We start from the raw sequence: 20257 nt of genomic DNA, 5'->3' as shown, positions 1-20257 counted from the left end.
TAAAATGAACTGGTTACAATTGAATGTAATAAAATTTCATTAAGTTCTGATGACGATAAATGCATTGTATTACAAGACTGAATTAATAAAAAACAAATAATTTAATGAAAAATTAATCAGTTTTCAATATATTTTACTGACATGATTTCTGATTTGTTTTCAGACACATTCTGCAAACAAATTTTCACAAAGGCATTCTACTTTTTGAAACCCACTTTCATTATGTTTTTTATAATTGAAAGATATTTTCTAGTTTTTTGATTTATTACAGTCACAGATACGAATATATTAAGAAGTATTATTAATTTCATTTTAATAGTTTTCACAAGTAAATGTTCGTTTATTCTAGTTATTAATTAGTTCTTTTATTAGTTAAAATCTGTAATCTCTATAAACTTTTATTTCTTCTTTAGCAATTAATACAACCAGTTTTTGAAGGTTCATTCTTGTTTGTAATTTTTATTTTTATCAACTTCTTTTTTTGTTTGTACTATGAACAAATCACTTTATTTTCAATTTTCCAAATATAAAGAAAAATGTATTAGTATTAAACAGTAAAATTATGAAATTATATTATATATAAATGGAGTCAGTTCTGAGACTAAACATAACAAATTTATATAGAAAAACAAACAAGTTTTAATAATTATTGATGAACGTATTCTATGGAGTTATGCAAATAACTTAGAATGCGGATTTTTGGGAGGTGCTGTAAAACAATTAATTAAAGAATAATATTGTAAAACATATAAAAATTTTAATGGAGATGTAACATTGCTATGTACAAATATTCATCCTCATATAAAATCTATTCATGACCCCAGATCATATTCCTTAATTATGAATTCACAAATGCCATTAGTTAAGAGATTCGTTATTCCATTGGTATCTTCATATCTTTTTTCACCCATTTTTAATTTATTAACACTGATTTTATCTGGTAAACTACCAACATATTTGAAAGCTCCAACAAGTCTTCAACCAAAAACATTACCTTGATTATGATTAATATATTTTAAAATTCTTTCACTTACTTTTATTTTATAACGTCTCATTCTTTTCACTTTTTCTATCTTAACTGCCACTTCTTACTTATTCAATAAAACATGTATATCTGATTAAGCAAATGTATTACCTCCTTTATTACTTTATTAATGTCTAATTGTTGGAATAGTGATAAGTTCTGCTAAAAAAACGCTGATTATAAGGAATCATCTGTTTTTCAATTCCTATATCTTCTTGAACTACTTTTTATACATTATCACATAAATATTCAATTCCTTGTTTAACTTAATCAATTGCATCAATAACTGGCTGATCTTCTTTTTCAAATTTTTCAGATTCTCCTCTTGGTTGTTGTTCCCATTTTTTGAACTCTTATTTTAATTATTATTTTACTTCTCTGTTTCGTTTAGCAAATTTAACAGGTTTTGGCTCATATTTTAAAAACATTTATTATGGGTAAAAATCCAATAATAATTTTTTATTTTACATTTAACGTTTTTATGTTCATTGCTTATATTCGACGTTTTTATATTCAAAGTTTATATGTATAATATTTACATTTAACACATTTGAACTTGACATTTATGTTCAACATTTTTATGTTCGATGTATTTGTGGATAATGATTATGTTTAGTGTTTCAATAAACCATATTCTCTTCTCTGTATTTACCATTATTAATTTTTCCTGACATATCTATTGTTGTAAAAACAATTTAATCTTTATTCCTATATTTACTACACAATTCTTTAAAATCATCTAATTTTCGATCTACACTTAAAAATTCGTGATAAATATGTTTTAAATTTGTATCATCTTGACTGAAATCCTTTAAAAATTTCAGATTATCTCTAAATAATTGTTTTGGTCTTTTTAAATAAGGTTGAGCAATGTATTCCTTTATTTTGATTTTCAAGAATGAATTCGCCAAAAACTATGAATGATTATTTTTACATTTATATCAGAATAATTTCGCCACTATTTTCAATTATCAGAAATTTTTTTCATTAATTTTATCGTGAGTTTTCCACAATTTTTTATAATTTCCTGATATTTGGGTTGCTCTAAACTCTTTGAATAAATATGCAAATGATAAATTTTTCCAATTTTGCATCAATGTGCCAGAGTACAATTATCAATCATTAATGTTATTTTCCCGTACTGATACTGAATAGAATTTGGTAAAATTTTACCTTGTTTATTATCTAATTTTTTCAGTAATTCTTATTTTTCTTCCCCAGTTTGTCATTTATTTAAATAATTATTATTAATGAAAATGAGTAGTTATTTCAGTTGATTGATAATTCATCTCTTCTCAAAAAAGGATTAACTGTTCCAATAAAAGAAACTTGTAAAAATGTTTCACTTGCCACTTTTCATTAAACTTTTTTAACACCAAATATTATATTGAAAGATAATAAAACACATACTAACGAAGAAATGATAGATATTCCTATTGGACAATACAGTTGGAAAAATTTAGAAAAATTCATTCAATTGAACAACCTAATATGCACAATAAAGAAGATAAAATTTTAAACAGAGTTACTATTGAAAGTGACGCTAAATTATTTATGGATAAAGGTTTAGGATTTAATAATCAAATAATTGAAGCTAATGAAAAAGAAATTGTTAATAATATTCCTAAAATAATACCATTTGAAGTAATTAATATAAATTTTAATCTAGATTGTGGAATATTTTTTTAACATAATGATCAAAGTAGTAAAGGAGTTTTGCTATTTAGGGAGTAAAATAACTGATGATGGTCGAAGTAGAGAGGATATAAAATGTAGACTGGCAATGGCAAGGAAATCGTTTCTGCAGAAGAGAAATTTGTTAACATCGAGTATAGATTTAAGTGTCAGGAAGTCGTTTCTGAAAGTATTTGTATGGAGTGTAGCCATGTATGGAAGTGAAACATGGACGATATCCAGTTTGGACAAGAAGAGAATAGAAGCTTTCGAAATGTGGTGCTACAGAAGAATGCTGAAGATAAGGTGGGTAGATCACGTAACTAATGAGGAGGTATTGAATAAGATTGGGGAGAAGAGAAGTTTGTGGCACAACTTGACTAGAAGAAGGGATCGGTTGGTAGGACATGTTTTGAGGCATCAAGGGATCACAAATTTAGCATTGGAGGGCAGCGTGGAGGGTAAAAATCGTAGAGGGAGACCAAGAGATGAATACACTAAGCAGATTCAGAAGGATGTAGGTTGCAGTAGGTACTGGGAGATGAAGAAGCTTGCACAGGATAGAGTAGCATGGAGAGCTGCATCAAACCAGTCTCAGGACTGAAGACCACAACAACAACAACAATGATCAATTTCATAAAGAAGCTATTATTATTTTTTCATGTAAACCAAATGCTGAATTTGGAGGACAAATAGTTTATAAACCAAATTTTCCCATAAATATTACAATCATTGACACTATTCAAAATTTAATAATTACTATCATTGATGAAAATAATAATTTCATTGACTTCAATGGTGCTTGCGTGACAGTAATTTTAAAAAGAGAATTAATAGATTTTGTGTTAATAAATCATGAACAAAATCAAGAGTTATCAATTTTACTCATTTCCTATTAATGAGTAATCAAAAATAATTTAAATGTTCCTAACAAAGAAATGAAATTAATATTAATATTGACGATGGATGACTTCATCCTAATTGTTCACAAGTTTATTAGATACTTGCTGTTATTCACAAAGATGAAATTCATTTTTCAGCATGCAGTAGTGAAACTTTCAAAATTTAATTTTTCCTAAATAAATAAAAGCAAAACAAAGCCTGAACAACTTTGCTAATAATCTATTAAATGATATCATCAGTTATTGCAATGGTTTTGCTGAAGTGTTCAGTAAATTAACAGAGCTGAAAAAATACTAAACCTTACAACATTTCAAAAGCTGAAATTTTTATTACTTTTAAATAACAGATATAAAATTAATCGTCCATATTGTTATACTAAGATCTGTTTAGAAGATGATGAGAAATTATAAAACATTTTGGATTAAAATTTATTTATTGATGTAAAAGACAAAATAAGGATTGTTCGATTCATGTTACTAAACTTGCATAAAATATAGAATTTTTTGTTTCTTTTAAATTTAGTTTTTTGAATCTTAAATTTTTATTGAATTAATTTATTATTAATTAACTGAAAATTTTGAATGCAGAGATGTAAATTGTTAACAGGGAGAAAGAACAAAACCAAAATCTTGGTTTCATATGGAGAAAATTTTAAAAAGTATGCCCTGCACTATAACTTCCATATATATATGTATACAGGGTGGTCCATTGATCGTGACTGGGCCAAATATCTCACGAAATAAACGTCAAATGGAAAAACTACAAAGAACGAAACTTGTATAGCTTGAAGGGAGAAACCAGGTGGCGCTGCCACAGGTCAAACTGATATCAACTGCGTTTTTTAAAATAGGACCCCCATTTTTTATTACATATTCGTGTAGTACGTAAAGAAAAATGAATGTTTTAGTTGGACCACTTTTTTCGCATTGTGATAGATGACGCCGCAATAGTCACAAACATATGGCGCACAATTTTAGAGGAACAGTTGATAACAGGTAGGTTTTTTAAATTGAAATGCAGAACGTAGGTACGTTTGAACATTTTATTTCGGTTGTTCCAATGTGATACATGTACCTTTGTGAAGTTATCATTTCTGAGAACGCATGCTGTTACAGCCTGATTACCTGTAAATACCACATTAATGCAATAAATACTCAAAATTATGTCTGTCAACCTCAATGCATTTGGCAATACGTGTAATGACATTCCTCTCAACAGCGAGTAGTTCGCCTTCCGTAATGTTCACACATGCCATGACAACGCGCTGACACATGTTGTCAGGCATTGTTGGTGGATCACGATAGCAAATATCGTTCAACTTTCGCCACAGAAAGAAATCCGAGGGCGTCAGATCCGGTGAACGTGCGGGCCATGGTATGGTGCTTCGACGACCAATCCACCTGTCATGAAATATGCTATTCAATACCGCTTCAACCGCACGCGAGCTATGTGCCGGACATCCTTCATGTTGGAAGTACATCGCTATTCTGTCATGCAGTGAATCATCTTTTAGTACGTAGGTGGAACATTACGTAGTAAATCAGCATACACTGCACCATTTAGATTGCCATCGATAAAATGGGGGCCAATTATCCTTCCTCCCATAATGCCGCACCATACATTAACCCATCAAGGTCGCTGATGTTCCACTTGTCGCAGCCATCGTGGGTTTTCCGTTGCCCAGTAGTGCATATTATGCCGGTTTACGTTACCGCTGTTGGTGAATGACGCTTCGTCGCTAAATAGAACGCGTGCAAAGAATCTGTTATGGTCCCATAATTTCTCTTGTGCCCAGTGGCAGAACTGTACACGACGTTCAAAGTCGTCGCCATGCAACTCCTGGTGCATAGAAATATGGTACGCATGTTTATGTAGCATTCTCAACACCTAAATTTTTGAGATTCCCGATTCTCGCGCAGTTTGTCTGCTACTGATGTGCGGATTAGCCGCGACAGCAGCTAAAACACCTACTTGGGAATCATCATTTGTTGCAGGTCGTGGTTAACGTTTCACATGTTGCTGAGCACTTCCTGTTTCCTTAAATAACGTAACTATCCGGCGAACGGTCCGGACACGTGGATGATGTCGTCCAGGATACCGAGCAGCATACATAGCACACGCCCGTTGGGCATTTTGATCACACTAGCCATACATCAACATGATATCGACCTTTTCCACAATTGGTAAACGGTCCATTTTAACACAGGTAATGTATCACGAAGCAAATCCCGTCCGCACTGGCGGAATGTTACGTGATACCACGTACTTATACATTTGTGACTATTACAGCGCCATCTATCACAAAGCGAAAAAAGTGGTCCTACTAAAACATTCATATTTCTTTACGTACTACACGAATATGTAATAAAAATGTGTTAAAAAACGCAGTTGATATCCGTTTGACCTATGGCAGCGCCATCTAGCGGGCCAACCATAGCGCCATCTGGTTTCCCCCTTCACGCTAGACAAGTTTCGTTCTTTGTAGTTGTTTCGTTTGACGCTTATTTCGTGAGATATTTGGCCCAGTCACGATCAATGGACCACCCTGTATAATAATCGTCGTGCCCAATAGTTGCGTATGAGGCAGGCAGTGCAGCGATTTCTCGATTATACATGCCAACGTGTGTACTCACTATCCTTCCCCCGCTGGTGTATTCCACTTGTACCCGACGACAGACTCAAGTGACAAGCTTTCGGTTTAATGGGCTGCGGTGGAGGCTAGCGAGTCGAACTGTGCAATATCCATATTTGTGGGGATTCGGTTTCCCGATGTTCGACTGCATGGGAATGTGAGGGTATCGACACTCGTCGTGAAGGCTTAGATCGAACACGTCTGGCCACATGAAGCGAGGATTGCCATGCTGTGCACCGAGCACAGCGTAACGCCTCCATATTTGTGCCTGCCATTGGAGAACAAGTAATGGACGCCCTGTAACATTCTGTGTCATCGCTCACCATTGCTCGGAGACTAGCAGCAACCAGCTTAGGGAATTATCTTCCCATGCGTAGCCTACCATTAACATGTCAACATAAACGGCTGCATTTGGAGTGGCTCTGTGACTGGGAGCATGGACTGCTGATGTATGACGTCACATTGCATACAGCGATAAATCGCGGTTCTGCACCACTCTGGTTGGTTGATCTGGAGGAAGGGACCAAACACCGAGGTCATCGGCCCCATCGGAGTAGGGAAGGAAGTCGGCCGTGTATTCTCAAAGGAATCATGCCAACCTTTGTCTGAAGCGATTTAGGAAAATCACGGAAAACGTAAATTAGGATGGCTGGACGCGGGTTTGAACGCGTGTCTAGTGTGCTAACCACTGCGCCACCTCGCTCGACTCTGCACCACTCTGGATGTCCATTGTTGGCGAGTATGGCGGCACAGCGGAGTTACCTTATAATAGCTTGGGGAGCCATTAGGTTTGACTTCAGGTCGCGGCTGGTAGTGAGTGAGGGCACTCTGATGGTACAACGGTACATCATAGATATCTGGAATCCTCACGTGTTTCCTCTCATGCCACGCTATCGTGGTGGCATTTTTCCACACGACAATGCACGTCTACATATGACACGTGTCCCTATGAACTATCTGCCTGATGCTGAGGTACTTTTGTAGCTAAGAAGGTGCCCAGATCTGTCCTTGATAGAACATGTGTAGGACCAGCTGAGACGTCAACTCTGTACCAGTGCCAGTGCAGGATATCGGGAGACCATTTACAGCAGTTGTAGACCAGCGTGCCTTAGGAGAGGATACAACCGCTTTGTGACACCGTTTCCAAGCGAATCAGAGCATACATCCTTATCTGAGGGGGTGCACCGTTCTATCTGATAAGTGGGCTCATACTGCCAGCTTCTTTGTAAACGTGCCTCGATATTGTAATCACTGTAACAACATCATATAACCACTCCTACCGTGTAGTTCCCTTTCGTTTCCTCTTCCCCTTGTGGGTGCTTCACTTTTTTTTTTTTTTTTTTTTTTGGGCAGTGCAAGAATAACCAATAAAAGGCGGACTGTGCGATAGTGCACATCTGCTAACTCAAAATCTGTTATCATTCAATATCGTGTTATTCCACCCTGTGCACTGAAACGTGCTTGGACTCTCCTTGAGCGCCGACCGCTGTGGCCGAGCGGTTCCAGGTGCTTCAGTGCGGAACCGCGCGACTGTTGCGGTCGCAGGTTCGAATCCTGCCTCGGGGGAATGGATGTGTGTGATGTCCTTGGGTTGGTTAGGTTTAAGTAGTTCTAAGTTCTAGGGGACTGGTGACCTTAGAGCCATTTTGAACCCTCCTTGACCAGGCGCTAAATATGCTGCTGTTCACTCCTGTTCCATTCTTCGACAGCGGTCTTCCCGAGGTCATCCAATGAGTGAGGAGCGTTCCCACGACGACGCACTGCAAATTTCAACTGGTCCCGAGCATGCTCAATCTGTTCCCATCAGCAGATCCCGCAGGCCATACCATTTGAATGATTCCTGACGGCTGCTGGTAAGCGTCCACAAGTTTGGCGCGGTGGGCTCGTGCTTAATCGTCTTAAAAGATGAATACACAGCCGAGATGTTGATCGGAAAGCTGGCGCATGGGATGAGGATTTTGTCTCGATAGTACATTGCTCTCATATTACCCTCGATAGCTATGACTGGTGTCGGACATCTGTACTTGGTACCGGCCAAAAACATCAGTAATCGATCTCGCTGCATAACTTGTGCGACTGGAAACGTGCTAAGGTACCAGGCCTCCTCTGCAAACTTGACGACGATCATCAGGTGTTTGACAAATCTTACACTCATAGATTAAGAGGACCTGACGCCATTAAACCAAAATGGTTCAAATGGCTCTGAGCACTATGGGACTTACCTTCTGAGGTCATCAGTCCCCTAGAACTTAGAACTACTTAAACCTAACTAACTAATGACATCACACACATCCATGCCCAAGGCAGGATTTGAACCTGCGACCGTAGAGGTCGCACGGTTCCAGACTGCAGCGTCTAGAACCGCTCGGCCACCCCGGCCGGCCATTAACCCAAGTTGCATACTGGTTGTCCCCCTGTCCACCTTCCTCACACACCACAGTACTAAGAGGGTTGTGCTGTCGTTCTTAAATGACGCATAGAGGTCAAATTGATGGCACCGAGATCGTTACATACTGTCTGGATCGAGAAAGCTCTCCCAGGTGCCTCCAGAAACGTAGTGCACAGGCCTGTCCTCCGGGCGTGCACGCTAAGTGTTCGTGGCTCTCTTGCTGCCATCTCATGAATGAATACCATTACTCACCGTGCAACTAAGCTACCGACGACTGACGGACGCCCCTCCCCGTTCTCAAGTCCTGGACTTGTTTTGATCTGACACGTGATGTTGAAGGCTTTCCAGCAGAAATATGTCGTACTAGCTCAGTTTCACTTGCATTCCATTAGAAATTTCTGTCAGCTTTTCATACTTCTTGGTAAGGGGGAGGCCGGCCGGAGTGGCCGAGCGGTTAAAGGCGCTACAGTCTGGAACCGCACGACCGCTACGGTCGCAGGTTCGAATCCTGCCTCGGGCATGGATGTGTGTGATGTACTTAGGTTAGTTAGGTTTAAGTAGTTCTAAGTTCTAGGGGACTGATGACCAGAGCAGTTGAGTCCCATAGTGCTCAGAGCCATTTGAACCCATTTGGTAAGGGGGAGGAGTGTAATACCTTCGGATTTCTCCTTGATTTTTCTGTACAGGGCATCTAATCCTGTAATCGACACTCCAATTAATCAAGTGAATGGGCAGTTTGCAGGCCAGTCTTGTCTGAAAAGGTGTCAGCCTTAGTGTGAGTGGATAACATTTGAGCACATTTGAGTATCTCAGGTGTTTCGGATAGGTCATGCAAGACATCCACACTCGAGAGTAATCTAGGCAACTTTCAACTGTATCTCTCCAAGTACAAGCACGAATTTCATCACTCTTTAGATATAGTCAAAGTGCGTTAACTGTCGGGTTCAGCAGAAATGTGCTGTGCACATTGTTAAAGAGTATGCTCTCTGATTAGCTTGAATTTAGATGTAGTGTCCAATGAAGAATCTGATGAGGGGCTTGCCTCTAGTCTTTTGTGGACGGGTTTTGCTGTCGGATTGTCATGGATTTATAATTTTTCCTGTCGGTATCAGTGCCCCCAGCAGGCTTGGGTGGCGTTTAGTTTTTTTTTTTTTTTAAACTCGGGCAATAGTGCTAAAAACGACTTTCCCAACGGTTTTCACTTCCATTCTCGAGGGGCTCTCACGAGGCGACCACACCCTATTATACGAACAGTGAACTTAAGAAACACGGCTTGTGAATATTAACCACGAACCGCTTTCTTAGCACCATACATAGCGTCCTCTCGCATCTTCACTTGCAAGTAAATTAATTAACAGTAATAACTGAGTACAGTAGCAAGCGCTAACCAGATTGAGTGATGAAAGTCATTTCCAGTATATAATAGATCAATCTGACGCGTCGAAGACGTTTGATTACTCATGACGAAACGCGCGTAACAATCTGCATGGTGTTACCATTTCTTCTTTAACGTGAAAGCTCTCTTGTTACGCATCTCGTGATCATTTCTGTCGCAAGGAAGCGTTGTAGCACTGACTGTAATTTTTTATTTTACTGAAGACTGCTTCCGTTTATAGATTCAATATGTATAAACAACTTCTTGCTTGTACGGAATGCAACAGGCGCTGGTGTCTATATTGTAACCTTTCTTCACTGTTCCATTGAACAGTCAAGCTGACTATTCCAAAATGACAAAGTAAAAAAACTGAAGTGCATTGCCCCTGTTGTATATCGAAATATGAAACTGTGTTACCTGAACTTCTCGCCCAAGGACAGTTACTGAGACAGCTTTTCACTTTGCACTTGAAGCCTCTGGATACAAAGGTGCAGTCCGAACAACATCTGGGTTGAAGAACAATAGTCCAGTTTTCTTCAACGACTTGGACCGACACTAGAACAGAAAATCTTCATGAAAATTCCTTCTTACATAAAAAAATCCAAGTCTGGTCAATGAAAAGAATAACTGACATCAAACTCACGTCACTGAACCACTAACCATTAAAAATGTAGAACAAACTGTGTTCGCTCTCTTGCTTCCAACAAGAATACAATTTGTAATTCACCTTCGTCAAATAAAAGTTCCTACAGGACTTTAGCAAAGGGGGCAATAGCTGGAAACCATCTATTGGTGCATCGTAATTGCGAATTATGTTGGGACTACTTTTTCAAGTGTTCGTCAGTGTTCGTCCAAAACATTGAATATACAGGGTAATTAAAAAGTTTATGAAACATTTCGAAAAATCGGTGTAGATAAATGGCTAAACGTAACGTAAAAAACAACCCAGTACAAACTCTCGAAGCTTCTTCTGGACGTGGTTCCGGCAACTTAATTTGGAAAACCGCCGACAATGGAGCCTCCGACTGTGGTAGCTGTAGACGGCGGCGAACCAAGCAGTGTTGTGTGCTACAATTTGCCCCTTGCCAATCGGTACTGAGTGTTTTACAAGACAACACCAGTTTATACAATATAGTGACGTGCTATAAATTCCAGGAGGAGGACATTTTGTTCGATGCAAGACGCTGGGGGCGACCGGTTGTATCGGAACGGATAGTGGACCATGTGAGGCATGTGATGTTGTTATGTCCTACAAACTATTCATATCGAGCTTGTGCAGAATTGAACATCCCCTAGCCAACAGTGTGGAAAATACTACGTAAGCAAGCTCCTGCGAGTCATGAAGCATGACGACAAACTGCGCCCTCTGTAGTTCCCCACTGATGTGCAGAGCCATATTAAAAATGAGGACTTCACAAGCCAATTAATCTTCAGTGAGGAAGCAGCTTTTCACCCTTCGGTGAAGATAAGCCGACACAACATACGCATATGAGCAACATACACTACTGGCCATTAAAATTGCTAAACCACGAAGATGACATGCTACAGACGCGAAATTTAACCGACAGGAATAAGATGCTGTGATATGCAAATGATTAGCTTTTCAGAGCATTCATACAAGGTTGGCGCCGGTGGCGGCAACTACAACGTGCTGACAAGAGGAAAGTTTCCAACCGATTTCTCATACACAAACAGCAGTTGACCGGCATTGCCTGGTGAAACGTTGTTATGATGCCTCGTGTAAGGAGGAGAAATGCATTCCATCACGTTTCCGACTTTGATAAAGGTCGGATTGTAGCCTATCGCGATTGCAGTTTATCGTATCGTGACATTGCTGCTCGCGTTGGTAGAGATCCAATGACTGTTAGCAGAATATGGAATCCGTGGGTTCAGGAGGGTAATACGGAACGCCGTGCTGGATCCCAACGGCCTCGTATCACTAGCAGTCGAGATGACAGGCATCTTATCCGCATGGCTGTAACAGATCGTGCAGCCACGTCTCGATCCCTGAGACAATAGATGAGGACGTTTGCAAGACAACAACCATCTGCCGAACAGTTCGAAAACGTTTGCAGCAACATGGACTATCAGCTCGGAGATCATGGCTGCGGTTACCGTTCACGCTGCATCACAGACAGGAACGCCTGCGATGGTGTACTCAACGGCGAACCTGGCTGCACGAATGGCAAAACGTCATTTTTTCGGATGAATTCAGGTTCTGTTTACAGCAACATGATGGTTGCATCCGTGTTTGGCGACATCGCGGTGAACGCGCATTGGAAGCGTGTTTTCGTCATCGCCATACTGGCGTACCACCCGGCGTGATGGTATGGGGTGCCATTGGTTACTCGTCTCGGCCACCTCTTGTTCGCATTGACGGCACTTTGAACAGTGAACGTTACATTTCAGATGTGTTACTACCCGTGGCTCTACCCTTCATTCGATCCCTGCGAAATCCTACATTTATGCAGGATAATGCACGACCGCATGTTGCAGGTCCTGTACGGGCCTTTCTGAATACAGAAAATGTTCGACTGCTGCCCTGGCCAGCACATTCTCCAGATCTCTCATCAACTGAAAACGTCTGGTCAATGGTGGCCGAGCAACTGGCTCGTCACAATACGCCAGTCACTACTAGTGATGAACTGTGGTATCGTGTTGAAGCTGCCTGGGCAGCTGTACCTGTACACGCCATCCAAGCTCTGTTTGACTCAATGGCCAGGCCTATCAAGGCCGTTATTGCGGCCAGAGGTGGTTGTTCTGGGTACTGACTTCTCAGGATCTATACACCCAAGTGGTAAGAAAATGTAATCACATGACAGTTCTAGTATAATACATTTGTCCAATGAATACCCGTTTATCATCTGCATTTCTTCTTGGTGTAGCAATTTTAAAGGCCAATAGTGTAGTATCCACATACAACTGTCGAATACATCTGGGATTCTGAGGAAGTTAACATGTTCTGTGCTGTGTCCAACAAGACCGTTTATGGATCCATATTTCCCACCGAGAGAATTGTCAGTGGTATCACCTATCGCTACATGCTGCAACAGTGGCTCAAGTCACAACTGGTAACTGATAGTGGGGATTTCTTCCACAGTGTCTCGAAGACTTTCGACACTGCATCATAGCAGCTGTTCTTACTGTCACTCCTGATATGCTGGGGCACAATTGGATTACCAGTTAGATATGGGCCGTGTAGAATTGCGCTCTGCCAAAGTTATAGTTCGACCGTTTTTGGTAAAATACGTAAATAACGTACTAAATCGTAAGATTACCGGTAGTACTTGTAGCATTGGCAGGGAAACAAACATAAGAGAGAAACTGGGAGCCGACGACTCCTCTTTGCTTTTGTTTACTTGTTTTTTTTTGCACATAATTAGAGCCGCACATCGTACATTGTTAGTCCACGTCCTTAAAAAATATAAACTGCGTTTTATAAGTAATAAAAATTAGCTGATCGTGTAACTTCTGTACTTTTATGTTACCGAAGCAATTACTTTTGCTGCAAACATAATTTACATGCACAAACATAAGAAAATCTGTATTACTTATTTTTTCTTTTTTTTTTGTTGTCAGTAGAACATTCTTCATCATGATCCTGTTACAAGTGATAAGTGTAAAAGTTGTTTATGAACAACAGGAACATATTTTATATAAGCTCTAAGGAGTATCAAAGGGATGAGGGAGTGAGATTTTCACTCTGCAGCGGAGTGTGCGCTGATAAGAAACTTCCTGGCAGATTAAAACTTTGTGCCGGACCGAGACTCGAACTCGGGACATTTGCCTTTCGTGGGCAAGTGCTCTACCAACTTTTTTTTTAAATCTCATTTTGTTCGATTTAGTTCGTTGCATCTGCTCGGGGCGGACGTCGCAAGACACCCATTTCAGTTCGTCGTTGATCCATTAACTCAATTTTTTGTTGTTGTTACAGAGGGCAGCTAGCCCTCAGACCGAACACGGTGAGCTACCGCGCCGGAGTTCTACCTACCAACTGAGTGAGCTACCCAAGCACGACACACGACCCGTCCCCACAGCTTCAATTCTGCCAGCACCTCTGCCAGTAGGCTGTTTAGGTTTTTATATTGGTACTTTGCATTCCTAACGATTTTGTTAATAAGCTCATTTGGTACATTCATTCCAGCTACGCACATTTTGGTCCAAGAAAATGTTATCATATTCTTCGGACGACTTGTTATTTTAACAATATGGAAAAGATAATTCGAAGAGTCTTGTCTATTTGTAAACTTTGTCAAAAAGCTAAACCATCTACCATCTCACATCGTGCTCCGTTGTTTCCTATCATTCCTTCTAAATTAAAAGAATTTGCTGCTGTTGATCTCTTGGGACCCATTGTCAGAACATCGAATGGATTTTCGTATGTTCTAGTCGCTGTTGAACTTACTTCAAAATTTGTTTCTTTCACACCGTTACGTAAAGCCACTGGACGGTCTGTATCCAACACCTTTGTTAAAAATTTCTTACGTGAAGTTGGACACGTTAGTAAAGTCATTTCGGATAACGGACCGCAATTCTGCTCTGCTGTTTGGTCACGCATGCTTCGGAATCATAAAATCAAACCTGTTTTTCTTTCATTGTACTCACCACACTGTAACCCGTCTGAACGGATTATGAAAGAAATCAATAAGCTTTGCAGACGTTATTGTCACAGAAAGCATCAGTATTGGGACAGATATTTACACTTATTTCAAAACGTGCTGAATGAAATGCCTCATGACTCCACTGCTTTACCACCTATTCTTATACTGAAGAATGAAGAACCACCGAACAGAATCGGAGAGCTTGTACCTTTTCCGAATACACGTAAACTTCGACACAAAGACATAATTGATTTGGCTATTAAAAATATAAAATCTGCAGCAGACAAAAGGAGAAAACTACACGGTAAATCAAATGCAAAGAAATTATATATTGGTCAGAAAGTTCTCATTAAAGCTCATGCATTGTCACATAAGAAGAAACACTTGAGTCACAAATTCTTTCTGATTTACAGTGGACTTTTCAGAATCCAACGTATACCACATGATAATTGCGTTGAAGTTGAAACTCTGCATACTAGGAAGAGTAAAGGATTGCACCACATTTCACATGTAAAACCGTTTATTGAGAGATAATCTGTTTTTTAACTTAGTCTTTGCTATAAAAGTTTTCACTTCGCGTTACTAGTACTTTTGTCACACTTAGAAACTGTTAACATGCAACTATGTTTTAAAGTTAACTATACAGTCAAGAACATACGGAACTTATTTAGACAAGTAATTACAAATGCATTGTTATAGTGAACAGAGGACACAGTGTTACTGTGTGTGGACATTCTTGCTTGTTAGTTGCACGATTACGTAACGACTATAATGCTTACATACTTAGAAAATATACTGCTAATGAGATTTTAATGCAACATTTTAGTTTACTTGAAAAGACATTCTTTATTTGAAGTACTTTCTGTGAGATTAAAGATGACTTAGTATTTGGTTTCTTTGACAGCTACACGATTATATCACGACGCTACTAATGTGTGACACAATTTGGATTGTTGCTTTTGTGCTGTATCTGTTTTATATCTGCAGAGTTTTTCTGAATTCTTCTAGAAAGTAAAAACTGTTTTAGTAGTAACTTTTGTGGTATAGCTACAATGAGACAGCCTTTTTCGTAGCACAACAATACGTTACAGTATAGTGCTTTCTTGATCACGGTAATGTACGTAATAACTACAATACCTATACGCATGGTATTTAGCTTTTGTTTATGATGAGGTAAGTACATTGACTTCTGCAGAACTTAGCTTTCGGAGGACTATAACTACGACACTTCCACAGAATTATCTTACAGCAAGACGCACATTTAGCGCTAAAGGACACGTATTTGAGTGATTAATTTTGTACGTAAAACATTTATGTTTAAAGATTTTTGAATTACAATGATACAAAGGGTTTCCGTGATACATTTCATTTCATTGCTGTAATCTGTAACACCTGAGGGTATAATTACATTAATCCTCAGGGGGGTAAACGCTTACTTTGTGTACCATGTGTTTGGCAAGCACTAGGAGCCTTAGCTAATATGGTATTTGCTTATACAACTTTATACATCAGTACCATATTTCTTTGACACAGAATTACACAGCTATCTGATTATTTAACAGAGAACCAAACATATTTCCACTACGCCAGTGGCACATGTTTACGCAATTACACAGTTGGATAACTTCACACTTACGAAATTGTATTTTGTCTGTACTTTGTGAACTGTTCATGTTTTTTCGGAACCATTGTGATACTATGAGAGCTTTGAATGATGTATTTGGTATGGGATCATGATTTTTAAAGTACGTTTGAGGTAGATGACACTGTTTAAATGAGCAGAGAATTTTTTTATGTTTTGAAATTATTGCAGAAAGATACGACGTTTTTGAGATTTGACTGAGGTGTTATGATGTTATTATTACAACGACGATGCGTATTATGCTGTTGAGGTATGTTTATGATCAATAAGCTGATGCTATATGAGGAATTTGATTATGCTACATATTTATTATGATGAAATATTGAAGAAGTGCCGACGAATATGTATATGTGTAATAAGGTAAGGAATAATGAGTAGTGGTTAGGGACTCTGATTTGTGAAAAAGGATGTTGGAAACCAAGAATCGTACTTTCAGAGTTATGAAATGTGTGTAAATGCGTGAATGTATCACAATCGCGGCGAAAATTTTTTGGACACTGTTATATTTATAGGATTTTGTTTCTACATATTTCTACTGTAATTTCTCGACTAGTGAAATTTTCTTTGTATCAAACTGTCACTGTAGCGGAAACTTCTGTTGTAAATTTCGGTAAGAAAAGGAAGTGACCTTGACATAATGCGTTGTGGGCGCCTAGCTGAGCGATAGTCGCCTGAAAAAATAAAGCCATTAGATGGAGAAAAAAAGAGGCCATTGCCCTCGCTATTGACGTTTATTTGTAGAAAGCATCACAAATACGACATGCTCAAACTTGAAAACATATGATTACACTGTGGAGCTTTTAATTTATGATATTTACTGAAATGCCTAATGAAATGACGAGAAATATTTTATGTCTATACACATGATTATGACTACTGTCTTTCTAGTTGAGAGATTTTTTTACTGCCTTATGAAATGCCATACGGCTAGTGAATGATGTTTCATGTCTTCCTTTGTACATATTTGCCTATTTTGTTTAATATCTAGTTTCTAGCTGCACTGCAGCATTGTTTAATATAGAATTTAATAGATGTACTAATGTAAATGTTTTCTGTCTACAGATCCATTAAACAATAATTTTATGATCTACTTCCTTAAAACTGAGCGAGGTGGCGCAGTGGTTAGCACACTGGACTCGCATTCGGAAGGACGACGGTTCAATCCCGTCTCCGGCCATCCTGATTTAGGTTTTCCGTGATTTCCCTAAATCGTTTCAGGCAAATGCCGGGATGGTTCCTTTGAATGGGCACGGCCGATTTCCTTCCCAATCCTTCCCTAACCCGAGCTTGCGCTCCGTCTCTAATGACCTCGTTGTCGACGGGACGTTAAACACTAATCACCACCACCACTTTCTTAAAAAAAGGGAACACAAATAGACATTTCCCTTCGCAGGAATTGTATAAATAATTTTTTTACGATTTGGTAACTTGTCTGCTAGAGTAAGTTATCGTGATGTCTAGTGTTAAGATGTGACATAGGTATTAAATATGGCCATTTTTACTGTAATATTTTTTCAGCTTGAGCTTTGTCATGTTTAGGTATAATTATGGCATTTGCTGCTGTTGTTTGCCAGGTATAGTTCTACTGAATTTTACATTGTATTAAGCCAGTTTTACTGCTGATTTATTTTCCTTTTGTTGCACATTGGCTCATATTAGTGATTATGTTGCATTTGCTTTGCTAATTTATATTTATTGCTGCTTGCTTTACCAATTTGCATTTTTTGTTGTTGCTGTTTGTGTTAACTGTTTTGTGCTGCTGCATTGCCTCATACCTTAGTTTATGCATCTGAACTCAGTAGATTTAAATTACCTAAAGATGGGGTAGGTTGTATAAGAGAACGAGTTGGAAGAAATACATTGAGAAGCTATAAGAAAATGGTTTGTCCAAAAAAGTAGTGTCCAGTGGAGATTAACTATTTTGAAAGAGAATATGAATAAATACAGAAAGCATGCTTGGATAGGATTTTTTTGCTGGAAACAAATGTTGAAATAAAGAGGAAAGATCTATGGAATGAAGTTTTGGGTTGGACTACAGTACCAAATGTTATGCTGAAAACAAACCCTGTCCTTTCCTTTTGTGTTATTCTGCTATGTGTTTGTGTACCCTTGTGTATTTGTGTTCTTCCTGTCTTTATATGTTTATCTGTTAAGAGACATGTTGTAGAATTTTTCTAATACTATGTTATTTACTTTGTAAAGATGTATAGACATTATTAATTCTGTTCTGTTTCAATGCTCATGTGTGAAATTAATGTTTCGAAAACCATGCACATTATTTTATTTATTTACTTATGTCATCATTCCTGTAACACTGATGTATATGTTTATTTCTATCCTTTTGTAAAGCCGGTATTACTACAAATGTTATCTGTACTATTATGTTCTTTACTGATGTATTTTGTACCTTTGTAATTGTATTCTTATGTTGTAAATTTATAATTGTATAGACACCAGTTCTTCAACTTAAGTTACATTTCACTGTACACGTTTCTGTTGGTCATAGTAATGCGCAATATGTGAGAAGTCGGGACTGTTAGTGTTTGCACGTGTGTTAAAAGTTCAGCAAGGGACTGGTTAACATCATTGCTGGTTCTAAGGACATTTCAAAAAAAAATTTTGTGAGTGCACAAGTGGTGGTTCATGGACTTGCTATATTGTCCGTAAGACTCTTCGATGGTGATTGTGCACCTGCACAGTCGCAACAGATGGCTGATGGCCGTCTCTACAAGGACTACAGTGGGTCTGCATCTTTGGTGGCCCACCAATACCATTATTTCTACAAGGACTGCAGTGGGTCTGCACCTCTGGTGGCCCACCAATACCATAATCTCTACCAGGACTACAGTGCGTCTGCTCTGTGATGACCTACCTACCAATATTCTTCAACTTCGACTGAATGTGCTGTGGGTTTGCTCTGTTGTGGCCCATTACCTGTCTGCATGTCAAGAGTCAGCATTATCTTTCTGTTGGAAGGACAACACTACTTCTTAAAGACTGAATGGAAATCCACTACTGCATTTTCTTTTACTGCTCAGACTTTGTGCATAAAACTGTAATTAATACTGTAATGAATGATCAAGACTGTCTTTATGGACTGTGAGAAAATTTTAGCTTTTGACCAACATTGTATCGATAAGTGTGTGCATTTGATATATTTGTTAGCGTTAATATAAAGAATTTTTAACTAATATGTATTGGCCAGTGCCAAAAACAATTTGTAAAATTTTTTGTGGGGAGCATGGGGGGCTATGCAAGTAGGTTGTTTAGGTTTCTATATTGGTGACGTCACGTAGCGCTCTGTATGAAAATCACTGGCTGTGCTGTGTGCAGTCTGTGGCTGGTTTGCATTGTTGGAATTTGCTATTGTAGTGTTGGGCAGTTGGCTGTTAACAGCGCGTAGCGTTGCGCAGTTGGAGGTGAGCCGCCAGCAGTGGTGGATGTGGAGAGAGAGATGGCGGAGTTTTGAGAGCGGATGATCTGGACGTGTGTGCATCAGAGACAGTAAATTTGTAAGACTGGATCTCATGAACTGACACACACACACACACACATATATATATATATATATATATATATATATATATATATATATATATATATAATGACTTTTGAACACTATTAAGGTAAATACATTTTTTGTTCTCTATCAAAATCTTTCATTTGCTAACTATGTCTATCAGTAGTTAGTGCCTTCAGTAGTTAGAATCTTTTATTCAGCTGGCAGTATTGGCGCACGCTGTATTGCAGTAGTTTGAGTAACGAAGATTTTTGTGAAGTAAGTGATTCATGAAAGGTATAGGTTATTGTTAGTCAGGGCCATTCTTTTGTAGGGATTTTTGAAAGTCAGATTGCGTTGCGCTAAGAAAATATTGTGTGTCAGTTTAAGCACAGTCATTTATAATTTTTTTAAGGGGACTTTTCACCTCGTCTCCTACCTTCCAAACTTCACAGAAGCTCTTCTGTGAACCTTGCAGAACTAGCACTCCTTGAAGAAAGTATGTTGCGGAGTGCAGA

The 20257-nt window shown here is 38.5% G+C and overlaps 1 protein-coding gene across 1 annotated transcript in view; it reads right to left on the bottom strand.

Annotated features, from left to right (window-relative positions):
• LOC126249801 (uncharacterized) overlaps positions 1 to 20257 on the bottom strand; it is a 224965-nt gene that overhangs the window by 6342 nt on the left and 198366 nt on the right. Inside the window, exon 2 of the mRNA XM_049951494.1 lies at positions 10415 to 10552. Within this exon, the coding sequence (XP_049807451.1) occupies positions 10415 to 10552 (138 nt within the window). The remainder of the gene's footprint in view (positions 1 to 10414; positions 10553 to 20257) is intronic.

Source organism: Schistocerca nitens, chromosome 3, assembly GCF_023898315.1.
Source record: "Schistocerca nitens isolate TAMUIC-IGC-003100 chromosome 3, iqSchNite1.1, whole genome shotgun sequence".
NCBI classification, from domain to species: Eukaryota; Metazoa; Arthropoda; class Insecta; order Orthoptera; family Acrididae; genus Schistocerca; species Schistocerca nitens.
This window is presented reverse-complemented; position numbering and strand designations above follow the sequence as displayed.